This window comes from Carettochelys insculpta, chromosome 3 (genome assembly GCF_033958435.1).
Source record: "Carettochelys insculpta isolate YL-2023 chromosome 3, ASM3395843v1, whole genome shotgun sequence".
NCBI lineage: Eukaryota > Metazoa > Chordata > Testudines > Carettochelyidae > Carettochelys > Carettochelys insculpta.
The window spans coordinates 135,549,391-135,572,238 of record NC_134139.1 but is presented as its reverse complement, the minus strand read 5'-3'; the positions used below and the strand labels follow the sequence as shown (position 1 = coordinate 135,572,238).

At 46.0% G+C, this 22,848-nt stretch overlaps 1 protein-coding gene across 3 annotated transcripts in view; it reads left to right on the top strand.

Moving 5' to 3' along the window:
- FHL5 (four and a half LIM domains 5) overlaps positions 1-13,124 on the top strand; it is a 44,104-nt gene extending 30,980 nt beyond the window's left edge. For all 3 annotated transcript variants that reach the window (XM_074990861.1, XM_074990859.1, XM_074990862.1), the window contains 2 exons: positions 3,837-4,023; positions 7,664-13,124. In XM_074990861.1, the coding sequence (XP_074846962.1) occupies positions 3,837-4,023; positions 7,664-7,815 (339 nt within the window). In that variant the 3' untranslated portion in view covers positions 7,816-13,124. The remainder of the gene's footprint in view (positions 1-3,836; positions 4,024-7,663) is intronic.
- The last annotated feature ends 9,724 nt before the right edge of the window (positions 13,125-22,848 follow it).

Below are 22,848 nucleotides of genomic sequence, written 5' to 3'. Positions count from 1 at the left end.
AAATTGCTCATTTCAAAATCAACTTTGAAATTAAACGTCCTTCATTTCCAAGTCATTGTTCCACTCCCGTACTGGGAATAATGCCTCCTTTCCATGTTGATTTCGAAATGAAATGTGTATAGTCGCTCCTCGGCTGCCATTTCAAAATGGGAAGTCCTCCACAGAGCCAGCCCCTCCCCAGAGCACAGACACACCCTGACCAGTAGCCAGAGCTCTATGGCTGTCAGCTACGGATGCCTTAAAGCTGCAGGGACACAGAAACCCCGTGCAAGAAGCTGAGAGTGTGCTGGCAGCCATAGGAGCACGAGGTGGCCAGACAACGTTCTGAAACACCCACAGAAAGTGACACCCCTCCGTGGCCGGACCGATGGCCAGCAGCCAAGACCCCCAGGATCCCCATGGAGCCAAGGATTCCAGGTGATATGGCTCCCAGGGATCTGGGCAGCCCTCAAAGAGGAGGGGGGCCTTCTGGCTGGAAGCTGAAGTCCAGGGCTTGCCAGCTGTCTGGGGGGACGAGGACGTCCTGCTCAGGATGGAGGGGTGAAAGAGAAATGTGGACACCTTCGCCTGCCTCACCAGCAACCTCGCCGCAAGGGGCCATCCTCTGCAGACACCTGACCAGGTCCACTCCAAAGTGAAGGAGCTGTGGCAGGGCTATGCCTGAGCAAGGGACTCAGCCTGGTAGTCTGGGATAGCACCAGCCACCTGCCCCTACTTCAGGGAGCTCCACCAGCTGTTGGGACCCAGAGAGGCTCCACCACCCAGGGAGACCCTGGCCACGGCAGAGCCAGAGGGGCAGGGTGAGGAGTCCCAGCCAGGACCCTTGATTGCCCCCCTCCCCCTCAGGATCCAAAGTACCTGTTGGCACTGGGGACAGAGACAGGGGAAGCAAAGGACCACTGTAGATCGCCGAGCCCTCCGAAGGCCCTAGCTGGGCTACCTCCACCCCGGGCCTCCCCTGAACCACCCGAGGAGCCCTCGAGTAGGACTGGGCATGGGGTGCCTTGGTTGTGCAGGGGGTTGGTCCCCAACACAGCCCGCACAGGCCCAGGCACGTGGCCACAGGCCAGGGACCCGGGGATGGCCATCATCGCTGCCAGATGTGGGACATGCATGTGGGGGAGTGGTCCCTGCATGGGGCCAGGGGCTGCCATGAAGGTCATAAGCCTGGGAGGGTGGGAAGGGCTGGGGTAGCCACTCTAATAGCCCCATGTTGACAGAGCCCACAGCAGACGGGCCACCCCAGAGCCCCTCACCACAAGCAGGGTGGGATGGTGATGGGGACAAGGCCACTGGCACATGGTACCCAGGCTCATGACTGATGGGGCACCACCCTCTCACCTTATGTCTTCACAGCCTCAACGTCTGCCAGCCACCCCAGCCCCCTGGACGTGTCCGGGAGCTCCCTGGACTGGGTGCTGTGGTGGGAGGGGCTGCCACTGCAGCCGGGCACATTATCTGGTGGCAGACCAAATGGCTTCATGGCAGGAGCAGAACCCCTTGCTGCGGGAATGGCTCTCTAGGGAGCGGGTGGCCTGGGACCGGATGACTGGGTAGCTTGACACCCTGACCCAGGCCATTGCCAACTGCCTGTCCCAGCCGCCTGCCTCATGGATGGCCTTTCCCACAGCTCTCCCCTTACCCTAGCCCCCTCCTCCTCCCCAGTACCCTCCTCTGTCATGGCCCCCCGCTCTGCCCCAGCCTCCCCCCTTCCCCACCTCCTCTTCCCCTGCCCCTCCCTGTGCCTCCTGCACGCCCTTCCACACACACACCCCATCCCAGTGTGCCTGGCGACATGGGACTGCATGTGGCTGCTCATAGTGCGGCATGGCCTCGGCCTCCCAGTGTGCCACAAAGAGCTCCTGCTTGCTCTCTACGAGGTTGTGGAGAGCACAGCAGGTGCCCATGACAGCGGGTATGCTAGTCAGGCCTACCTCCAGGTGCATCAGGAGGCACCTGAAGCGCACCTTCAGACAGCTGAATGCCCGCTCAGTGGTGTTCCTGCCCTGGTTGAGGCAGGTGTTGTAGAGGTCCGGGCCCTGGCATTGTAGCGGTCCTGGTGTTGTAGAGGTCCTGGCCCTCGTCCCATGTAGGGGTACATTAGCCAGGCCAGGAGAGGGTAGGTAGCATTGGCGATGATGCATGGGGGCATGGTCACGTCCCTCACCAGCAGCTCCTGGGGGTGGGATGTAGGTGCCCTCTGCCATCCTACAGCTGAACTATGAGTTCTGAAGGACTTGGGCATTGTGGGCCCTGCCCGGATAGCCCACACAAATGTCTGTGAAACGTCCTCAGGCATCCATGAGGGCCTGTAGGACGACAGAGTGGTAGCCCTTTCGGTTAGTGTACCATCCCCAGCTGTGTGATGGGGCCCAGATGGCGATGTGGGTGCTGTCCAATGCGCCGATGCAGCTGGGAAATCCCAGCTGTTGGAAGCCAGCCATGGCAGCGTCCACATCTTCAAGGCAGATCAGGCAGCACAGAAGGATCCTGTTGATGGTGGCAACAACCTGTAGGGGTTGGAGGGCACAGGTGCCTATTAGTGTGTGGTAGCATATGGGGGGGGACCCCTCCCGGGGCCCTGCTCCCTGGGACCCCCACTTCTTGGGACTCTGCCGTGAGTGTGTTGCCCAGGTGCCTTATCTCAAGGTGGACAACCCCCAACAGTAGCCTTTCCCGCCCCGAATTGGTGGCCGACTGAGCAGTTGCTGTCCGGGGTGGCCAGCTTCCACACGGAGATGGCTACTCGTTTCTCCAGGGGGAGTGCGGGCCGCATGCAGGTGTCCTGGTGGTGAAGTGCTGGTGCCAGCCAACGGCACAGCTCCATGAATGTGGCCCGAGTCATACGGAAGTTGCGGAGCCACTGGTCATCGTCCCACTCCCTGTGGACGATGCCATCCCACCATTCTGCGCTGGTGGGGTACTGCCAGAGGCGATGGCGGACCTGGAACAGGGCGTGCTCTGGATGTACTGTGGACGGGTGGGGAGGAGGTAGGCTGCAGGAGGATGGCCATGTGTCGCACAGCACATAGCCTCATATGGCATGCTGTCAGGATGGCCATCAGGCTGCCCATGATGCCAAGGGTGTCCCTGTCAATGAAGTGCTGAGGGTCCATGGCAGGCAGTGGTGTGGTGGCTAACCAAGGCTCTGCAAAGTGCTGTGCTGGAGGTCGCATGCTGCAAGCAGCCGGGGTCCTCAGCATGTGCACGGGGGATGTGTTTAGGAGGGTGGCTTAATAGGGAGGCTGGCCTGTGCTCCAGGAAGGGCTTGTCAGCCATTCGACCTGCCCTCGCCACTTCCTGCCCCATTATTTCGAAATGAAGCTGTGGCTATGTAGCTGCTTCATTTGGAAATGACAGGGCATCTCTTCGATGTTGCAGATTGCAACGTCAATCTGCGTTTTGCGTGAAGTCGCTTACTTTTGAAGCAGCTCACTTTGAAGTGACGGATAGGGATTACCCCTTTCACCATCACTTCCTAGTGTGGCCACAGCCAAGGTGTTGTGAGAATAAAATACACTGAACATGGTGAGGTGCACAGATATTACAGTAATTGCCATGGAACCAACATAACTAACTTATGCAGCTACATATCATGTCAATCGGACCCAGTCAAGATTAAAATCCAAACTGAAAAAAATTGAGCGACTCTATATATGGCAGAGAGAAAAGAACTAAGGATTTATTTAAGAAAACTACATGCACCTTGGAAATTAGAGTTCAGATATTATCCTAATTGTGGAAATAAGGAAGAATTGTGGTTTTGCACTTGATTGCTATAGATTGCTATTCTTGTTTTCATTACTTTGCTTATTTGCTTTTTGTTGCTGCTTCAGATGATAACTACTGGTGGAGTGACCTACCACGACCAGCCATGGCACAAAGAATGCTTTCTGTGTGCTGAATGTAAGAAGCAGCTGTCTGGGCAGCGGTTTATTTCCCAAGATGACTACCCATACTGCTTAGATTGCTTCAGCAAGCTTTATGCAAAGAAGTGTGCAGCCTGCAACAAACCCATTATTGGTGAGCGTAACCATTTAAAGTAGATCAGCCACTGAAATGTTATCAATCCTGTCTCAGCTCAGATGGCTATTAGCAAACACAAAATATTTACCTTCCAATTAAATAATTTTACTTGTTGTGAATGTTAATGATCAGCTTGCTTTTAAAAAGTACTTTCTGGATATGACTTGCCTGATAGTAGGACCTATGTTTCCAGACCCTGGGTTTGCTTACCTAGGGTGTGAGGTTAACCAAGGTTAGGAACTGTTGAACCCTGAGTTCCAAGATGGGGCTTCAAATGCACACACTGCATCATATAAAGAAGCGGGTCTGTCCCATGAAAGCTCGTCACCGAATAAATTATGTTGTTAGTCTTTAAAGTGCTACTTGACTGCTTTTTTGTTCTGTCTTGGGGTGTATGTGCTCACAGGCTAGCTCAGAAAGTTGACTGCTTGACTGCTCTTTTGTTTTGATAGAATACAGACTGACATGGCTACCTCTCTGTCACACCCCAAGACAGGCTTTCTTTGAAACTCTTCCTCCAACTGGAGCAGGCTCAGACAGGGCAGCGCAGCAGGGACCCACCAGCCCTGGCCTGGTTTCTAATCCCTGCTAGCCCAGGGTGGGAAGCAGCATCAGCAAGCCCTGGGGCAAGATGGGATGGGGGCCCAGTTGCCCATAGGGTCTAGGGCATTCAGCACTCAGTGCCACCCAGACCTTGACACTGGGCTCCCCTTTCCCTCACAGCTGTGCACGGTGGTGTAGCGGTGCTGCCACACCAATTCAAAGGGGCCCAGAGCTCCAGCCCCTGCCTCCAAAGTTGCAGTGGCAATCACCAGGCCTCCAGGCCTCTTTGAAATGCCAGAGCCTAGGGCACCTTTTGAAAGGATCAGATGAAGGTGATGCGTCATCATCGCCGTGACGTCCTCCTATCTCAAGGGAAGGAGGGCATGTCAGAGACTTGGATGCTGCCAGGAATCATAAGAACATAAGAACAGCCATACTGGGTCAGACCAAAGGTCCATCAAGCCCAGTATCCTGCCTGCTGACAGTGGCCAATGCCAGATGCTCCAGAGGGAATGAACAGAACAGGTAACCATCAAGTGATCAATTCCCTGTCGCCCATTTCCAGCCTCTGGCAAAGAGAGGCTAGGGACACCATCCAGGCCCATCCTGGTTAATAGCTATTGATGGAAGAAACAAAATCTGTTTGATCCTCTTCATAAAGCTTTTCTTGCTATAAAACTTACCCCATTGAAGGGACAGACTGTAGTCTCACAGCCATAGGAAAGTGAGCTCCATGTACCAAATTCTGTTCTTATCTATGCAAACACAACCTTAGGCATCTGAAACTCATTACTGCTAAATGGAGTGTCACAGATGTAAATGAAGATAGATTCTGGCTTCCCTCCATATTACAGCTGACATATCTTCTCAGTAAATGTATATCACATGTCACTCAGTAGGAGTTCAGCATTACATTGTTTTTAGGTGCTGAAAGGACTTATTTTGTGGTTTACATAAATGTCTTCAATATTCTTGCAGTGGAAGAGCTGCAAAGTGAAGTCAAGTGACTCAGATCCCTAAGGACACATAGGCCATGTCTACACTAGCCCCAAACTTTGAAATGGCCATGCAAATGAAATGGCCATTTCGAAGTTTACTAATGAAGCGCTGAAATACATAGTCAGTGCCTCATTAGCATGGGGGTGGCCGTGGCACTTCAAAATTGATGCGGCTCACCGCCGCGTGGCTCGTCCCGACAGGGCTCCTTTTTGAAAGGATCCCGGCAACTTCGAAGTCCCCTTATTCCTATGAGCAGATGAGAATAAGGGGACTTCGAAGTAGGCGGGGTCCTTTCGAAAAGGAGCTCCGTCGGGACAAGCCGCACGGTGGTGAGCCGCATCAATTTCGAAGTGCCGCGGCCGCCCGCATGCTAATGAGGCACTGACTATGTATTTCAGTGCTTCATCAGTAAACTTCGAAATGGCCATTTATATGGCCATTTCGAAGTTTGGGGCTAGTGTAGACACAGCCATAATGAGACATTTAATAGCACCCTATTCTCCTGGGCACACAAACATATCATACATTATCTCTGTAATTCAGTTTATTTTTAGACATAAAACTAGTACAATAGTATGTTAATTATTTTTAACTGTTCTATTTAGCTAAGGCACATTTATCATATGAAGAGATCTAGCTGCTCGTAGAATAGTTGCATCATGATTTGGCCCTGTATACTTAGATGATTTATAATTCACTATCAGGTCAACACTCGGATGATTCTGAGACTATTAGTAGTAAAACAGCTACTCTTGTAGCCCAATGATGAAATGTAGTGGAACCAGCTAATTACAGTTTTTATGCTATTCATATAAATAAATCAAGAAAAGTCGGGGGGGGGAGCAGTCAACTGTGATAATGTTATAGAATGGAGGGAGGAACAGATTCAGGAATATCTGAGATGGACAAAATGTTCACTAACATTAACTTATGGGCTGCGTCTACACTTGCATTCCTCTTTCAAAAGAGGCACGCAAATGAGGGAAATTAAAAATGCAAATGAGGTACAGATTTACATTTGTGATGCATCATTTGCATATTATTCTTGCAAAAGAGTTTATTTTGAATGAAGGATATGCAAATGAGGTGCCAGACATGTAAATCTACACCTCATTTGCATTTTAATTCCCTCATTTGCATGCCTCTTTTGAAAGAAGAATGCAAGTGTGGACACAGCGATAGAGTTTCAAAAATCCACCACTGTGCCAAAAGGGTATGGTTATTGTTTTGTTTCGTTTTGTTCTCCTGGGACCTTGTGTTACACGTGGCTCAAATCTAGTGACTTTCCATTTGAGACCTGGATTATGAAAATCCCTACATCTCAGACCTCATCTTCAGTTGGAAGGGCTGAATTTCACCTGGTTTTGCACTGTAACCACATGAACCTACATGATTTCTGTCACGGATGACACATGCTTGTGGGTGCTAAATCTAAAGCGGATGCCACATGACCGCCCCATGTGTCTCCTGCCCTGCCACACACCTGCCCTGAGGCCAGCACTCTCCTCCCCACCCATGTTACCTGAGTGAAGGAATGGGGGGGGCTCTGTCCTTTTTCTCCACTTCCGATTCCAGCAGGGCTATCCCATAGCATAGCATATGCAAAACAGATGGCTGTGTATGGCACCCAAAATCAGGTAGCTGTTGTGTGTAACAGGGTCCCAGTGGCCAACTGGGCATGAGAGAGGTGGCTTTGGTCACTCCCATTCTGCTCCCCGCCCTGTCCAGCTGCTGGGGGGTGGAGAGGCCGCCATAAGCATCGTCTCTGATTTCTATGGCAGATTGCTGGACAAGGGGCATATGGCCATTATAAAGGTTTGTAAACCTAATATATGAGCCATGTCTATGCATAGAGGTCATAATGGGATATGAAAACATGCAAGTATCTCACAGTTTGGCTCTTTGTTGCAAATATTTTTCCCATCTCTAATTTTTCAGTTCCTATCATGCATATGTTGGAAAAATCTATTTGTATAGGATGTTTGTAGATTTCAGTGTGAAAGACGACAACATGATGCAGTCAAAACTAATCCATTGAATGTCAGATCTTTTCTCAACCGTACTGAATTCCCTTTTTTTCTAATTTCTTTTTCAGCCCTTGGAGGTGCCAAATTTATCTCATTTGAAGAGCGCCAGTGGCACGGTGACTGCTTTAACTGTTCGAAATGTTCCATCTCGCTTGTGGGCCAAGGATTTCTCACGCAGCAGGATGACATTCTCTGTCGTGAATGTGGCTCTGTTATATAGTTAGAGAGACACGTTGTTCTCACATGCTGTAACCAAGTACTTCATTACCCTGCAGTCAGAAATTCATCTAAAGGCCCTAAGAGTTATTTCATTCAAGTCACTTTCCCACAACAGTTCAGTTCTATCACAGCGCTCAGCTGCTGCACACATGCCTTGTATCTTTTAAAAAGGTTTTTACACAGCTGAGTTTAGGAAAATATTTCAAAAAGAAATTTCTCTATGTATTTTAATGGAACTATGTCTGTTTGTCCTTGTAAAATAGTGGACTCTGCTGTTGGAGGCATTAGAGTTTTATATTACATAATCCAAGAATGACTATGGAAGAATCTATATTTAGAAGATATAATGGATGACCTGAATGAAGAAAGATTGTACTCTACTAGTGCAGACTCTGAGATGTAAAGTTGTAGTGATAGTGGGAAGATGCATTCACCGCTGAGCCACAATGGCCGTGTCTACACGAGCCCCAAACTTTGAAATGGCCATGCAAATGGCCATTTCGAAGTTTACTAATGAAGTGCTGAAATGCATATTCAGCGCTTCATTAGCATGCGGGCGGCCGCGGCGCTTCGAAGTTGATGCGGCTTGCTGCCGCGCGTCTCGTCCAGACGGGGCTCCTGTTCGAAAGGACCTCGCCTACTTCAAAGTCCCCTTATTCCCATCAGCCATTTGCATGGCCATTTCGAAGTTTGGGGCTCGTGTAGACGTAGCCAATATGTTAAACAATGCCCCCTCCCGCCCAATCTCAAGGCTGCTGGGCAGACAAAGGAGGCTGTTTTATTTGTTCAAACCTTTCTTTAATGGATATTTGAGCATTGTCACCGAGCAAGCAAAAAAACTTCCATCTTGAATTTTAATTCCAAGCTTCTCATCACTTCAACTCTGCTTCATAACAATCTTTCTCTCCTTCTCCTAAATACAAGCTTCTTTGAAGACAAGCCCCGTTTCTAAGATTTCCACCATTTCTTCGGCAGCAGTGATGGTATCTTCAAATCCATTGTCTCTGTAGACCGCAATAATTCAAGACATCTTCTTCAAGGAGTAGCAGTTGCAATGTCCACTGACTGTAATGTCTTGCTTATAATATTTATTTGCAACAATATACCATGCCAAACCACAACGGAGACCAGAAATTTGAAGTCAGTGATCTGGGTTTGCCAGGCTTCATGCCTTAGGCTGGATTCCAGCTAATGCTTTACTTGGCTACTCCAGTTCCATCAGGGGACTGTAAATCTCAGTCACTTTGAATCTCCCTGGCCTTAGGCTGTCAATGTGTATCTCTCAGTGAGTGTCACAAAGTTTTCATGGTCCGATTTTTACTGCTGTCCATGAAGATCTTCTACTTGACAGTTGATGCGGAAAACTATTCTTTGCAGTACTCTGAAGAGAGATACTGAATCTAAAAAAGATGATGCTGCAGCTAACACAATCAGGCTGAGGGAATGACAGCCACGAGGCACAAAAAAAGCACCTGGATTCCAGACAAGGGTCCTTGCCTGGACACCGCAAATTCTTCTCTTCATGGTCAGACCATTGTCAAAGTCTTGGCTCAGCAGTCAAGTTTTTCCCCACTAGACCCCCCCACAGACCAGAAACAGTGTTCCTTTACTTAGATACAGTCTCATCGTCAACAAATCTTACTGTAAATTACATCTTTTCACTGTGACTAATGTCGGGAGTGCAGTCCACTGTTACAGCATAGTACTTTGCTTTGCAATACCAAGAGACCGTATTAGGGAGAGCAAAAGCCCACGTTCCACAAACTTAGGAAATCGTTCAATGTTACTTGTTACACATGGCAAAATAAGTAACAATACTTATTTTAGATTGTTATGTAAGTAGGGGTTCAGATATCTTTGATGTGTCACAAAATATGCCCCGATTAACTGGCACTTGCGCTCGTTAAGTCTGGAAACACAAGTGCACTTTCACAATTAAACAATAAAAAAAGAAGTACCAAGCAGTCCTGTGGCACTGTAGGGACCAATACATTTATTAGGTTATAAATTTTCATGGGTAAAACCCACTTCTTCACAAGATCTAAACTTTTTCATCTGAAGAAGTGGGTTGTACCCACAAAGCTCATGACCTAATAAATTTGGTAGTCTCTAAGGTGCCACAGGACTATTTGTTAGTTGTGAAGTTGCAGATTGACACGGCTACGCCTCTGAGACAATAAAACAAGGTTCACATTATCGCAGCTGTGTGTAACTTCACTTCAGTTCTTTCCCTGCTGCTTATATAGCTGTGAAGGCATGGCTGACAACGTTCTAGTGGGTTCAAGGAAAATGTAATTCTCAGAAAATGGAGAAGGTTCCCTGAGCTTCTATAAAGGTCCCGCACATCTGACGTGGTAAGTGAAAATGAATCCACGTATAGAATCTTTGAAACATTTTGCTTCAAACATTGTGTTTTCCTTGCTTTTACTAGCAACAAAAATAGCATCCTGAGTCCTGTGTCCCTCAAGCCTGACACACCAAATGGTCACCTGGGTTGCTTGCTCATAAATCCAGCCCTGCCTATCATTGAGTAGTTGGTTTGTGTCCTGAAGCATCAAGGCTTAGCCCTTCTTAACAAAAATCTATTACAAGGCTAATCATTTGTAAAGATGAACTACAGTCCCTTACTAGGGAGAGAGGTAGATATGTTGGAGGGTAGAGAGAGAATCCAGAGGGACCTGGATAAATTGGTGGACTGGGCCAAAAGAAATCTGATGCAGTTCAATAAGGAGAAGCGTAGAGTCCTACACCTGGGGGCGGAAGAATCCCAAACATTGTTACAGGCTGGGGACTGACTGGCTCAGCAGCGGTATGATGGAAGGGGACCTAGGGGTTATGGTGGATGAAAGGCTGGATATGAGTAAACAGTGTGCCCTTGTAGCCCAGAAAGCTAACGGCATACTGGGGTGCATTAGGAGGAGCATTTCGAGCAGATCTAGAGAAGTAGTTATTTCTCTTTATTCGGCACTGGTGAGGCCATTTCTGGAATATTGTGTCCAGTTTTGGGCCCCCCACTATAAAAAGGATGTGGATTTGCTGGAGCAGGTTCAGCTAAGGGCAACAAAAATGATAAAGGGTCTGGAGCAAAAGACTATGAGGATAGGCTGAGGGATTTGGGCTTGTTCAAATTACAGAAGAGAAGACTTAGAGGTGATTTAATAGCAGCCTTCAACTTCCTGAAGGGGAGCTCTAAAAAGGAGGGTGAGAAACTGTTCTCAGTAGTGTCAGATGGCAGAACAAGGAGTAATGGTCAGAAGTTGAAGAGGGAAAGGTGTAGGTTAGATGTTAGGAAAAACTTCTTCACCAGGCGGGTGGTGAAGCATTGGAATGCATTGCCTAGAGAGGTGGTGGATTCTCCATCCCTTGAGGTTTTTAAGTCCCGGCTGGACAAGGTCCTGGCTGGGATGACTTAGTAGGGAGTTGATCCTGCTTGAAGCAGGGGGCTGGACTAGATGACCTCCTGAGGTCTCTTCCAGCCCTATGATTCTGTGATTCTGTGGTACAGTCCCTTACCAAAATTAGCTAATTTTATTTAAAGTATTTTTTTCTTTGCTATGCCACACTCTCAGGAGATACACATAGTGGGTTTTTTGTGCCAGCAGCCCCAACCAAGGGATTGGCTGGAGGGGGAGGGGCAGGGAGCCAGCTGAGTACCCGTTCCTCTTTTTTAACAAAAAAAGCACTGTGTGTGGGTCTATATCTATACCTGTATAAAAGTACACTTTAGTCTGCCACCAACATCAATGATCCCATCAATCAGAGAGAGTGCTAGTGAATAGTCTCACCTCAAAACTGCCACTGCCTTGTCTACACTAGCATTTTAGCACATACTAAACATACACCTTTTCTCTAGTGCAGGCATAGCCCAAGAGTCACCTGCTATCAGCCACTCACAGCTCTCTCCCACAATAACCGATTTTTCCAGAAATCCAGCCTTCTTTCTCATCATGAATAGTGTTTCTCCTCTCTCGCTCTTCTTTGAGCAGTTATCCAATGCCTTTTCTTATGTCTGTACTTGTCCATATTAAGACTGTCAGTTGCTTTAGAATAAACAGCAGGTCTTGCTCATTTGTTAAGAGCCATATACATTTATCGTCATCATAGCACTGCTTTTAATAATAATCTTTTCATTACAATTGATAGATCAACAGGGCAATGTAGTTTTATTCCTAAATCTTATTTATGTCATTTTAAGAGGATTTCAACTGCTTGCTGAGCTTTTAAAGTGCCTGTATTAAAGACCATCTAAATTAGTGTCACAAATGCTTCTTCCTTTTGTTGTGCCATGATTATATGTCATTAAACTGCCATTATACTGGGCCATTGAGAACTTTGTAATGAACTATTTGAGGGCAGGTTTTGTAGCATTTACTGCACAGTTGACCTGTTTTAAAGCACATCTTACTCACTTTAACTTCAGGAGCACAGGTGTTTGACTACGAGCTGCAAAAGTCTGTTGCAGTTAATAGTCTTTTCATTGACCTCAGTTGCCTTAAGAATCGTATTTTCTTATTTCATTGAAAGGAATAATTACATTAAGAAGACATAAAAGGAAAAGTACACTATAGGAAAATGGGCCCAAGCCAAACTGCAATAGCAAAAAAATCTATACCAGAAGTGTGTAACTCTCTGTTTTCTGATCAATAAAATATGGATTTTTTTTTTTGCTTAATGAGGAGGTGGTTTAGATTTTTAGTCTCTTCTGCTACGAGAGTCTTTAGAGTTCATATTCTGATTTGTTCCTACCTTTGTTTTACTCTCTGCTTATCTTTTCTTTTTCTTACATCAAGTACAGACTCTTGATAAGCCTCAGGCTACCATAAATAGGAGGAGGCTGAGTAGCCTAAAAAAAGAGTATAGCAACAGACACACATGCTGTGATATTCAAAAATTATGCTATGAAATTACACCATTGGTAAATGTCAACTGTGCTGCAGAATTTTTAAAATAAATATTGGCAAAATAAACTCACCTGAAGTGACCATTGCCCCAGGATATGGGATCTGAATGTCATTTAGTTATCAGAATTCACCTTGGTTCGAGAAGGGATTCTAAAGATAGTAGCAGCAGCAGTGACCAAAGCTCTGAGCCCCTTTGAATTGCCATGGCAGGGCTGCTGCACACAGCTGTAAGGGGGAACCAGTGTTGCAGTCTGGGTGGCAAGGCTCTGCCCCTTCCTCCTTTGGCCCCACCCCTTCTGGAACATGGAGCTAGGTCCTCGCCCACCTTGCTCCAGCACCTGCAGCAGCTGTTGGCGCCATGGAGTATTTCTGCGAATAAGGCTATTGAAAATTACAGTGGTTTGTCCGTGTTCAGTTCTGGTGATTGCTTTTTAACAAAATAAAAGAAGAATGAGTGCCCTCATGTTTTGGACCAGATACGTACTTGCTAAGGGGTGGTATTTGTCCCAGGGAACATACCTTTTGCCATCCCTGGGAAAATCCATACAAATGTGGCCACGTAATAAGCCTTTAAAAAGTTGCAGTTCACACAGGCTCAGTGGGTATGAAGAAATCAGTTAAAAATCTTCCGTGATTCTAGGCACAGTGAGCCTTCTTCTGACTGCTGTCCTGGAGAACGAGATCTACGCCTTCCTCCGCCACAGAGGCCCAAATTCTACAAGGTATTTAGGTATCTCCCTCCCACTGAAAAGTTCTAAGCGCTTGACTGTACAACCTTGGTAAAAGTTCTTTAAATACAGTTGAGATGTTGTAAACGCACAGGGTGATCCATCCCCTTTTAAGGAGTAGTGGGCTCAGAGCCAACGAACCCTATTCCATGGCATGACCCCCTTAAGAAAACAGGTGTTTGAGAGCCACTGACGAAGCAGGGGACTCCCTGAAGGAAGCAGGGAGCTATTGCCTGCACAGGAGAAAATCCAGATTTTTTCTTTGGCTGTCATGTCTGCACGTTGCTTCCCACCACATCATGCACAAGCAATTTCTGGATCATCGTGCTGCCCCAGGGCAGCAGAAGAGCAATGGAGCGTGTGGTTGGCATCATGGGAATTGCTTCACACTAGAGGAACTCTGCCACATTCATAGCAATAGGGCCAGCAACAGAGCCCTGTTTGGTCATCATATCTCTAGACCAGCCAGTTCCAATGTGGATCCGACTAAGGCAGTCTCCGGCCCACTGACAAGGACAGACAAAGGGGGCAGTTCCCCAGGGCCCAGCAATTCAAAACAGCCTGGGGCTCCTGGCCTCCACTGATGTTACTGTGGCTGTGGCTAGAGCCCCATACCCCTTAAATTGCCATCAGAGCGCTGCACAGCATTCTCTGGGCAATTCCAAGGACTGCTGGAGCGGTGGGGGGGAGGGGGGAGTGGTTGTGGCATGGCATGCCACATGGCACCGAGGGCTGGCTGCCCTAGCTCTGCCCGTTCTGCCCAAGACCCCAGCCCTTCTGGGAATACAAAGCTGGGCCCCCAGGCACACCTTGCTCAGCTCCTCTCGGCAATGGCATATAGTCCAGGGCTGGGTACAGGTTCTTGACTGATGGGCACTGGAGCACACAGGCTACAGAGTTATTCTCTACTCCTATTTGCCATAACTGAATCCATGCCTGTTTGCGTGACAATAGTAGAGGTATAAAGATACGAGGAAAACTTTGTCATGCCGTAAGCCAACTCAGTGTGGGTATTACATCACACAACAGGTGTTTTGGATTGTACGTTACCTTGAATGCTTCACTCAACTAGTAATATCCTGTTATATATCAAGAGAAGCCATATATAAGGATCTAGAGGCCTTTGATGTTAATGGGCTCAAAGCATCTTGTAGGATAGCAGCAGGTGTTAGGTGCACGATCTGCCTTCTTAGAGTGATGAGATTATGCCCTCACTGCACGGGTATATTCAGCCAAGGAGTACCCAGTGCTTTTGATCACAGAGGGACTGAATCTACACCTAATTTTGATATAAACAGTTTGCTGAGAATGTTGTTTCATATCCCAGCCCTGGCTGTGCAATTGTCTGTGCAATTGTCATAGCTCGAATTGCATATCTAGGATCGACTTTCAGGTCTAGTCTAGACCTGTCTTAAGCTAAGGAGCAAAGTGATGATGAGCTAAGTGGCCCTGTGACAGTAGATATATATTTTTAGTTGTCTCAGCAAAGGCTCTAAAGACAAGTGTGTGGTCAAGAAGAAGCCCAAACTACCTGGGATTTATGGAATTAGTAAATTTAATCCCAAAATAGCTAATGTTGTGTTCACACTTGGCCCCTCCGTCTTTGAGATGAAATGAACTGAGAAGCATTTGATCTGAGTTTGCATGCATTTGATTGGTGACACTGTACTTGTCTAGGGTGTTAAAGGCATTCAGAAGTGTACTCTCTGATATGCCAAACTCCTTCTGTTTTGTGGTGATAGAGAGATGTGCTGCATAAACAAAGTACCTAGTGCAAGGGTAAATTGGCTGGTCATTATATTGCCGTTGAATAATATACGTAATAAGACACTTCCTTGACAGTGGTGGTACTGTCTTCGCCATCAGCTCTGTTTTAAACCCCAGTCCACAAGGACTCTTCTATTCTTCAGTATGGTCTGTATTGTCTAGATTTCCATCTGAAGCAAAACTTTTGTGAAGCGAGGGGTCTTCCTTACCTTCAGTACCTTATCACCATACTGAGTGACTTTGTCATAGGCTACTGAGAGATAAGCACTGCTCCTGCAATCAGTTCCCTTTCATAGCCGTCCTTATTCCATTATATGTTCAGTGAGGTTCAGACACTCTTCAGTGCTTGACCAACCCAGGAGAAAGACAGTCTGTTGATAAGAAGTGGGTCAGTAACTGGAGCAGTCACTCAGTTTTAAAATATCACATGAATGGGGGCAGGGTCAGATAGTTCCTTACCAGACTTCAAAAGGGCCACTATCTTATCATCCTCATTATCAGGGGGAGTAAGGGATGTTGATGGGGGAGTTTCTCCCATTGAATTCCCCCAGTAAGATAAGTCAGACATAGATATGTCAGTTTCAGCTATGCAATTGTCATAACTCGAGTTGCATATCAAGGATCGACTTTCAGGTCTAGAGTAGACCTGTTTTAAGCTGAGGAGCAAAGTGGTGATGAGCTAAGTGGCCCTTTGACAGTAGATATATTTTTATTCTGACTATACAGTCAGAATATTCTAACAGTTACCCACTAGATGGCGCAATACAGCTGCTGGCTAAATGGTAAACAATGCAAAAATGTTTTCTTCTTCCACAGGCACCCCTGATGTTGCAAAGGTGCAAGCCTGCTATTGAAAAGAAAACTTCATACAATCTCTCAGATGTGTAAATCTACATATCTCTATTGATGTCAATGGAAGGGGATGATACAATTGGTAACTTTAACTACAAACTTGGAACCACAACTATTCCATTATGTAGGTTGAAATATATTAACCCTCCAAAGAATTGCCCCAATTCAGACATTAGCAACTTTGTGCTTAGAAATAGGTAAATGGGTGCTACAGAAAATGCTAAGTTAGAGCCTGATTCTGCCATGCTTACTCACATTGAGTAGGACTGCGCTGATTGAATAGTCCTATGGACTTCAAAAGAACTATTTTCAGAGTCTGGAAATACTCATATAAATTAGATTTGGCCCACTACATTGGGACCATGGATTTTTTACAATAGACTTAGTGGAAATATATAGTTATGATCCTGTTTTTCATGCATATCTCATTGCATCTGTAGTGAAGTTGCTTTGTACAGTGGTCCATGGTCAAAATTCAACAGCAACACCAGGCTAATTGCAAGTCCCAAGAAATTATGTTAAACTTGAAAAATCTGTAACCACAAGGCTTTTCTCTTCAGCTTTTGCCACCCACTTGTTTGCAGTGAGGAGCACAAAGACAATCATACCACACTGAATACATGATCTAGACCAGCAGTTCCCAAACTTTTTCTGGTCATGGTACACTTGGACATCACGGCGCTCTCTGTGGGACACTTTATCTTTTTACATGATCATACTAACTCTGAGGACCATTACTTCCCTGAGAATGAGGAAGAGACCCATTACTCAATTTCAATGGTGGAACACTTTGCCATAGCTCACAGAACACCAGTGTTCCACCAGAATATAGCCTGGGAACCGCTGCTCTAGACCAAGCAAGGTCTGGGCAAGGGATTTTCTTCCTTTCATTCCCATGCTAATGTGAGTTAGACAAAGACACAGTGAACAGCCACAGAGCAACACTGGCATTGTTGTCATCAATGATCTGGCCAAGAGCACAGCTCAGACTGTACTTTGGCCAGCCAGCCAATATAATTCTAGTGTAATTTAAACGCAGTAGGCAGCCTGCAAAGTGATACCAAAGGTGAGGAAGAAATAAACACACCTGCCACTGACATAGCTTGGAAATAAACACGGTATCTCTAGTTCACCAATTGCTTTACATATGTATTCAGGTTGAGTATCCACCAACCCAATCCAAGTTACCTGATCTTTTATCAGTTATACCAGATTGTGTCACAGATATAAATCCATGTAGTCCTATTGGTGGGTTGGAGAACCTCAAGCACATACCAGCACAATCTTCTAGGCCATGATGAGACATTGACAATCCCCTCCCCAACACACACACACACACATTGGCCTCTAAGAAGTTAATAGGGATGCTGCACAGAAAGCAACCAACAGGAGAGGAGCTGTGAGGAACAACCAGTCTGGGCCTGGCAGGACCATATAAGGAGAGCAACAGGACAGAGTAGGATCAGTTGCTTCCTGCAGAATGCCTGGCTGGTTGCTAGCATTGGCAGGCTGAGTGTCTGAGGCAAGGATGAAGCAGGTGCTGGGTCTGAGGGTAAATAGCCAGACAATTGGCTGCCCTCACTAATGACAAAGTGACAAGACAGTTGGACTTCAGGCCTCACCCCTGAATGGTGTGGATTGTGACATAGCCCATGTTATGAGGAGGATACTGTGATCACTGTAGTGATGAGGGTCCAGAAGCAGAAGTGACAGTGGGTGAGGCACCACTGGGAGATGGCACACTGACCACCGGCGCTAATCCCCAAGATGTCCTGCAGAAGGTGCCAGCATGCTGTGGAGCCCCATTGCACCTGCCAAGGTGGCACTCAGAACAAGGCATTCACTAGCCCAGTCAGTTCCAAGCTTCTAAAGAACAGAGCCTGAAATTAATATTCGGAGAAAAATAGCCTAAAAAGTCACCCGTTCAACTGATTCTGGCCAAAGCATAAAGATTTTAAATGCTCCTGTTACTGAAGTCTCCCTACCTCATGGTGACCAACGGTTATTTCCAGACACCGCAGGATACACAGATTTGGGGTCAGATGGCAACACTGACAGGAGTGGAAATAATATAGTTCTTCCTTGGTAGTGTGCTTCTATAGCCAATCGGGAGGAAGCAATTCAAGCATTTTATCAAGTAATTGGGAACCCTTTCCAACAGCACCTGCTCTTTGCCATTCTTTGTATGTAGTGGATAATTGGACAAAGTCATATCAGACAACTGAGGCAATTTCTTTGTTTTATGAGATGGTCTTGTGTTAAGGAGAATTATCTGTGCAATGCAGATGAAACAGAGCTTCCGTCATGGTTGCTAGGATATTTGTGTCTAACTGATGGAAGAAAAGAAAGCCTCTCCTAAATATTAGTGAATGGTGTAATAGGATACAGGAAAGTGTGGTAGTAGAAAAATAAACTAGCATTTATTGATTATAATTATCTTCACAAGCAGTAAAACCAAAGCATTCATGGAATTCGTTTCAATATCAAACATTAAGCATACAAACACAGCATTCCAGAGATGATGAGCCCAGCAAGCCGAAAGGAAACAGTGTAAGCATGAAAGAGGAGGAAAATGTGTTGACTATTTTATGGAATAGTATTATCCTTAAAAAAAACAGCATTTTATACCAGTCAAACGCAATATTACATTTTAATTAAGGCAAGGAAATATTGTCAGATTCATGGAGCAAAATTATCTATTATGTTTTGAGTTTAATCATAAAAATAAAGGTTTTTGTTTCCAGAACAGAAATCTCTGAAGACCAAGTCCCATAGCTTGTGTTACTACAACATGACCTTGTTTTGCTGTGTTGTCCAGGAATGTCCCAAAGGGTATGTCTCTGCTGTAGTTGGAAGTGTGATTCCTGCCCCGGTAGGATAATTTATGATAGTTTAATCTACCCAATATGGCTAAAAATAGCATAATCACTGAGAAGTCCTGTGGCACCTTCTAGACTAACAATGTTTTGGAGCATAAGCTTTTGTGGGCAAAGACCCACTTCATCAGATGCATCTGGACTTCTTGTTTTTGCAGTTACAGACTAACACGGCCTCCCCCCGATAAAAATTGCATTGAAGTCTTGGTGCACAGGCTTCGGTCTGGGCTGACCAAGCTCTCCTAAAACAGTGGATACTTACGATCCTGCCATGTCTTCCCTGGCTTGAGCATCAGGTTTAAGAGGCAATGCCTCCCCTCCGTCTCGGCGCTCAACTGCTCCCCTTTTCCTATCCCTATTCTGACAGTTCCTGAAGTGAAATGAATTGTAACAGAGAGGTAGTCGTGGGGCAGAACCACTTCTCCAGATCTGAAGAAGTGGGCCTGCCCCACAAACGCTCATCACCTAATGAATTATTTTGTTAGTCTTTAAAGTGCTACTTTACTGCTAGTTTGTTCTGCAGTAAAATGAGACATTGGGCCAGAACAGGGAACTAGGCCAACCCTGCAGCACAGGAGCCACTGAGGGGTCACTTTGTAACCCCAAGATAAGCACGAAAAACATTTTCAAATGTATAGATAAACAATCATGAAATGGGTCTTCTCTGCCAACTATCAGAATAGTCATTTTTAGGACAGAAAAAGCTATATAAAGAATTAAAACACAGCTCAAAAAGGAGTTGAAATGTGAGTGGACACTCTGAGTCAAGATTTTAAAAGCAGATGACTAAAATATGAGCACGCTCAAAATGTGCCTACAGAATGTGAAGTGAAATCCACAAAACAGTAGCTAGTGGTGCAGCAGGACGTTTACTTGCACAATTACCAGGATCGCAAGCTGGGAATCTGGAGACTTCGGCTGTGACTCAGGTTTAAAAACACTTACATGTGACACAAAGAAACCTTTCTGGCGATTCAGATTTATGGTGGGTGGGTGAAGGAGCTAGTTAACGAAACTGAGACATACTTGGCTGTGTTCTTTCCGTCAGGAAATAGAGCAATCAGAAAATAGTATGTGTCTTATTGAAGTGTTCCTTGCAAGCTGTGCGATTGTGTGACCACTCAGGAGAGATTCAGTGCTGCCCAGCTGAAAGCACACCCTCAGATAGGTTTTTTGTTTCTACTGGTGGTGCCCATTGACCCATGACACAGTGCACATAAAATATCTATTCCGCACATGGATGAAAAAGATTAGAGGGAACATTATTCATATGTTTCTTTAGAATGGCATACGGTGGCTTCCAGCCAGCAATGCACCACTTTCTCCCCCTTTGTCCCCAGGCTCTCCCAGTGGAAGAAATCCAGCCCATCTCTGAGGTGTCACAACTAGCTAAGATAGAATAACAGAGAGAACGCTGTGCTCGTCTACATACTAACAAAACAAAAAAAGCAGCCCAGTAGCACTTTAAAGACTAACAAAATCATTTATTAGGTGATGTCCCACGAGAGCTTATCACCTAGCTAAGATATGGTGACATCATGTCCCAATTTTATAGGGACAGTCACACCATACAGAATCCTGTCTTATGCATGTATCTATTGCCCCCCTATCCTGCACTTCCCACTATCTGGTCACCCTAAGGTAGGATCGTTTGGCAGAAGGGTAGCAGCTGACTCTTGAATCTCTGCTGGGTCTCCTAAGGGTAACACTGAGGCAAGGACCCCACAAGCCACTGAAAGACACGTATTGCAACCTCTTCACGCTCACAATTTGAAAGTGGCTTTCTGAAAACCTGGCTTATTGGTAAGTTGTACTTTCTTTGTCATTGGGAATTTACAGTGATCTAGACCACTACAGCAGTGGTGTCCAAAAGAAATTTCGCAATCACTACAGCGCGCCCCCTCCGCAAACAATGTGCTCCCACCCCCCACACCAGGCGTCGCCCCCTCCCAGCCAGGAACACCCCTCCCAGATATTACTCAATTAGATCCACGCCACACAAGCTGCAGCTGGAGCTGCCGCCGTGAGCGAGGTGCAACCGGAGCCCCACAGTGGCCCACCGGGGCCACAAGGTCCCACAGCTCAGTACCGCAGGAGGAGCCACCTCTGCAGCCGCTGCCGCCACATGTTTATCCCACCAGGTGGTGGGACGTGTGCACAGAGTGGATGGAGGGCACTCCATTTCGCCACACCTCGGTTTCCCATTCACCACATGTGGCCAGTGGGAAGTGTATTGGACACCATGGCACTAGAGTGTACCTGTATGGCAACAGGGATGCCATACAGCAGAGTTCTCTAACTGGAAGTCATGAGTCCTCAGGAGGCTGTGAGGTTATGGCAAGGGGCTTGTGAACACAGACCTCTCAACTTGCTAGCACATCTGCTGTGAAAAGCAATATTAAAAAACTTTCACATAATCCCTTTTAAATAGTTTTATATACAAAAATATGTGTTTTTTCCCCTTGGTTGCCAGTATGTAGAGTTTGAGAACCACTGCTGTACAGGGGAATGAATATAACAAATATAAGTTCTATTTTATTGTTTTTTCTTGACTATAGCATATAAGGAGTGTTCATTAGTTAATCCCAAAGCATAAATATATTGCAAGCAAAGCCCTTATCCCCTAAATCAACCCAATGAAAATGAGCAAACGAGGGTAGGGAGAGTGAATGACACAGGGAGAGAGGAGGGAGTGAGCAGGGAGCAGAGCCTCAGAAAAGGGTTGGGGCAGAGCCTCAAAGGAGAAACAGGCCGGGGGTGGTGGGCCAAGGGTGTTCAGTTTGTTCAGGTAAATAGTCAGCAACCCTACCGGACACACAATCCAAAAAATGGACTCGCCAGGTCAAATCTGGATGAATGGCAACCCTGCTGCCACCAGCATGATGTTCAGTACATGCTCTGAGCTTTACAGATGGTAATTTTTTTTCCACACCTAAAAAGAAAATTACAAATGAATAACGTTCTGGAAGTGCTCCATTTCACAGATCAGAGGTGTCAAACACTTAATAGCCTGAAAAGTAGGTCATTTACAAAAATCACAGCCACAGACACGCAAACATTTCCTCAGTTAGTAAGAGATTGAAGCCTTCTCTTTCCAAAGTGATTTGAAAGCAGGCAAGCTTGCCATTCAAAATTCATGACTCACAATTCAAACTAATGAAAGTTTCAAAAAGAAAAATGAAATAGTTGTTCTGCCTAAGGCTGGTAATAACACAAACCTAGATAAAAACTGAAGACTCGAGATTTTTGACAGTTTTTTCTTTCCTTTTAAAAAATATTATTATATAGGGAAATAACAGGGGTCAGCACACCAGCAGCACAGTGGATAAGCCTCACCCTGGGAAAACCACCTTCATGATCATGGTATCCTAGATGCTAAGATACCACAGTTTGGAGCCCAGTATAAGAACCAAGCAAGGTGGGTGCATTATTAAGGCACTGTCCTGGAACTCAGGCAATCTGAATTCAACTTCTCTCTCTGTATAATTTTGGACAACTGTGCTTCAGCTGTCAACTGGTAATAACAGTGCTTCTTTTCTCTTACCCATTGTCTATCTGGTCTACTTAACTATTGGAATCTTCCGGACAGGAACTGTTTGTTACTATGCAAACATACAGCACGAAGCAGAATGACGTCTCCCCTCAGCTGAGACTTCTCAGTGCTCCTGGAACACATTTAACTAGATGTAAAATGTACAATCATCAAAACTTGTTTGAATGGAACCGATTCTGCTTTATTTGCACAATTGTTGAAGGTGATTTTACAAAGGTGTATGGAGTTTTCCTTATGATTTTTCAATGGAATACAATATTGATGTCTTTCTTTACAAAGGCAAGATTTCTATTTATTTAAACTGAAGCTTTTTCCCAAGAGATAGCTTGGTGGTTTGAGCATTGGCATGCTAAACCC